The following is a 3,981-nucleotide window of genomic DNA, read 5'->3' as shown; positions in this document are numbered from 1 at the left end:
GAGCAATGCATGTCACTAGTTTCACCATACAGGAGGCGTCTTGAAGCTGTCGTTGCCAACAAAGGCTTTTGTACAAAGTATGTATTACTTTAAACAATACCTTTTCCCCGTGCCATTCCACATTATTACAAATAACTTCATTTCTGGACATTTATGGTTTGATTTCTTTGTATGTATGGATCACTTGGGTTGTTACCAACATCTGGTGAAAATTTCATGTCATTAGCACCTCTAGTAATATATTTACTAAGAAAAATGGTGACGTGTTCAATACTTATTTTACTCGCTGTATGCCCTTTTCAAATCATGTGTACAATTTAAATAAACCATTTACTGAAGATCCCACATAAATATTTACAAATACTCTCCATATTTTTATCACTTTTTTCATGTTGGTTTATTAAAGTGCTTTTCAATGCCTTTGTCATTCACCATTCACACACTCTAACAATGCTTTTTTATTATGTAGTTACAGTCAGCATAGCCCATTTTATATTCTCACTCATACTTTGATGAGCATATGGCAGTTGGGTGAACAATCGAACAGGACTTTAAAACATTTGGGACTAAAACAAAGTGACAAGAAAGAAACATACAAATGCAAGAGTATTAAGTCAGGATTACAAAATATGGGGAAAATGAGCCTTCAAGTCAACATTTATTAATCCCTATTTGAGGACCTAAGTGGGCTGCAAAGGTAGACAGATAGATGAGTTGGTGTGAATTTGAAAGCAGAGAGTACATTACTCCACCTTTAGTAATGAAGCGGCTGTCATGTAGTGTATTAGGTTAAATATATATTTAACGTAATACGCTAGATGACTTAATGGCATAAAAATATGGCGTTGGTTAATGGCATACCTTAGTGATTACTATTAAATGGAGGCACAGCAGAATAATTATTAAAGCTTTCGCCTCAGCAAGAAATTTGCAGGTTTGCGTTCTGTACTGGGACTTTCCTGGATGGATTTTGCATGTTCAGCTCATGCACCTGTGTGTGTGTGTGTGTGTGTGTGTGTGTGTGTGTGTGTGTGTGTGTGTGTGTGTGTGTGTGTGTGTGTGTGTGTTGTTTTTTTTTTCATGCACAAACTCAGCTGTGTCCACATATTGGGTCATTCCATTGACTTCCATTAATTTCTACAGCCTAGCCTTGACCCCCTACTCTAAAACTTACCTCACAGGTACATACCTGACCCTAAACCTAACCTAAACTCAATTCACACTTTGGTCCTAAATCTAACCCCCAACCCACCAATGACATTTAAACTAAACAGGAACTCAGCTCAGTTCTCCATATGTACCAGTTGTCCCCACACCATTCCTCTAACCTAAATGGTAGAGCTCAGTAGAACTGCAAAAAAAAGTGAGGAGGAAAATATCCTCACTTCCCAAAAATGACACACACACACACACACACACACACACCCTCTTCCCCCTCCACTGTCTTCTTGAATGGATGTTCTTAACTGTAGTTTCATTGTTCTTTGTACAATGACAATGAAGCCATCATCATCATCAACAACAACAACACTCACACACACTCAGCATGAATTTATACCATTAATCTTTATGCCATTTCAAGTATTCAAAACAGATCGCTTTATCAAGCAATGGGAGGGCAAAGACTCCACATGACAGGGTTCATTGTTCTGAAAGATATATAAACAGTCTCTTTTCAGTGACAAAAGGACCTTCAATGTCAGCAGGTAAGGTAAGACTTGAACATATGAATGAATTATCACTTTTTCTGCAATTTAATATTTTCTGCTTAGATTTACTGAGATCGAGACAAATTGTGTGACTGATACGAGACGCATCGATGGTTGAAAATACTTTTCACTGCTTTTTTTAGTTGTTGATTAAATTGTTGTAAATTGCAAATTTTGTCACTGAAATTTATGTAAAATGTTTTTCCCTTTCCTTTTTCTTTTTTTTTTTTTTTTTTTTTGCTTCACTATTGAAGTCTTTTAACTTCAGCAGATCACAGTCTCCCTCTGAGTAAGTTAGAATTTGTTGATCTTCACATTTGTCATGCTGGAGTTTTTTGCTTTTTTTCACTAAGAATTGTCTTATCTTACCATAGGTTTCAGTCTTTGAAAGATGAGGAGTCTCATCTTCATAGTGGTGACCTCACTTGTGATCATCATAGCAGCTGCGATTCCTTTGGAGGAGGTAAATTGCTAAATATCCTGTTTACATTTAGAATAATTTCTCAAAACATTTTATTTTTCCAATTTAAAGTAAGGGTAGCTACACAGTGTGATTACTCAAAAGTAAATTTGTTAAGTCAGATTGATTTAAACTTCCTTAGAATTCGTTTTAACTCATATTCTTTGTTCTCTTCCTCTACAAACAGTAAAAATTTAGTTGTACTAAATATGATACACAATATGTTTTCTATTGTCCTCTTTTTTTGTCTCTCCCAGCTAAAATATGGAGATATAATTGCCTTCCCTCGTAAAACAGTATGCGGCGTCCGTTACACTTACAAGCATTATGGTATTTTCCTGGACAAAAAGAGATTCCCAGACCAAAAAGAAGACGACAACCTATTTCACTTCACAGGTACAGTATCTGTGGCTAACTTTAAAATCCAAACATATGTATGAATGTAAGTGCATTTGTTTGTGTCAAATATCTCCACAATAACCACAGGTCCAATCCCAACAAAAACGTTGTCCGGCTGCGTCTTTGATAAATTAAAACCTGGTGATGTAATCGAGCGTGACAATTTCCTGGACGACATTCCACTGATCAAGGAAAACAAATTAGTTTCTGAAGATCGCATAACAAAACGAATTGCAGAAAAGTATAAAAGCTGTAAGATGTGGGAGCCCACTAAGAACAACTGTGAACATCTCTCTACCTACGTGCGTTATGGATTAAAAATTTCACTTCAGGTAGGCAGTTGATTCAACCAAATACACTTTGGGAAAATTACAGAACTAAAAATATATTTAGTTTTTTTGGAATTTTTTTGCCAATTTTAACTTTGAGAAATTGGAAGGGAGGGATTGTGGGGGATTATATATAAGTAAGTACTAAATATATATATAAGTATTTACAATACAGTAATAACAATACTACAATAAACAATAATATAAAACTGGATTAAACTTAAATCATCAATTTGGATAAAACTAATTATATGATATTTACACTGAGCAAAACAACTGTTAATACTTCATTTAGAGTTGTTGATGTGGAGATTAGTAGTGAGGTGAAGTTTCTGGTATTATTGATGAGAAACTGACTTGGAGACCTCATGTTGATTACTTAAGAAATAAACTAGCTAAATCTTGCTTTATAAAGAAAGGGATTGTTTAATGATAAAGCTCTGTATATGTTATAAAATACATTAATTGTTCCACACTTTGTTTATTGTGTTGAGGTATGGGGAGAAAGCATGTAAGACAATTACACATCCTGTTTTTGTCTTGCAGAAAAGAGCTATAAGAGTTATCACACAAAAACATTACTATTATCCATCTAATACATTATTTTTAAACTGAAATTATTGACATTTTATGATTTGGTTGATTACAATATTTTGTTAGTTATGTAAAAGGCTCACCTTCACACATTACCTATAAACATCCAGGAAAACTTTTGCAAAGAGAGTGAGCTGTTATAATCTTAAGGGGACAGAGTTGTTCATGAAACCTAAATTTAAAATATGAAACAGTATAAAGTGTAAACATATAATCTGTTGTTCTTGAATGATTTGATGTTCTTGTTTTGCTTTGTTAACTGAGGATTATTGTTGTTTGAATTTATACTTGAGGAAAAAAGGGGCAGATATAAGATTTTGTTCTTCTCTCTGCTTCCCTTCATTTCATTGTGTTTGTATTTTTATTTTTATTGTGTATAAAATTTTGTTTTTTGATGAAATGAATAAATTTCTATGAATGAATTAATGAATTTTTGCACATCATCACAACAGCTTCATGCTGTTTACAACCTGTCTTAGGAGTATTATAT

At 33.9% G+C, this 3,981-nt stretch overlaps 2 protein-coding genes across 2 annotated transcripts in view; one reads left to right on the top strand and one right to left on the bottom strand.

The window, feature by feature from the left end:
• The window catches only part of isg20l2 (interferon stimulated exonuclease gene 20-like 2), a gene marked incomplete at its 5' end in the record, with an annotated part of 50,058 nt that overhangs the window by 39,161 nt on the left and 6,916 nt on the right, over positions 1 to 3,981 (bottom strand).
• The window catches only part of LOC106529209 (uncharacterized), a 2,876-nt gene continuing 860 nt past the window's right edge, over positions 1,966 to 3,981 (top strand). The window contains exons 1-4 of the mRNA XM_014024566.1: positions 1,966 to 1,998; positions 2,084 to 2,172; positions 2,427 to 2,565; positions 2,656 to 2,900. Coding sequence (XP_013880020.1) covers positions 2,101 to 2,172; positions 2,427 to 2,565; positions 2,656 to 2,900 — 456 coding nt within the window. The 5' untranslated portion in view covers positions 1,966 to 1,998; positions 2,084 to 2,100. The remainder of the gene's footprint in view (positions 1,999 to 2,083; positions 2,173 to 2,426; positions 2,566 to 2,655; positions 2,901 to 3,981) is intronic.

Source organism: Austrofundulus limnaeus, unplaced genomic scaffold (genome assembly GCF_001266775.1).
Source record: "Austrofundulus limnaeus strain Quisiro unplaced genomic scaffold, Austrofundulus_limnaeus-1.0 Scaffold427, whole genome shotgun sequence".
NCBI lineage: Eukaryota > Metazoa > Chordata > Actinopteri > Cyprinodontiformes > Rivulidae > Austrofundulus > Austrofundulus limnaeus.
This window is presented reverse-complemented; position numbering and strand designations above follow the sequence as displayed.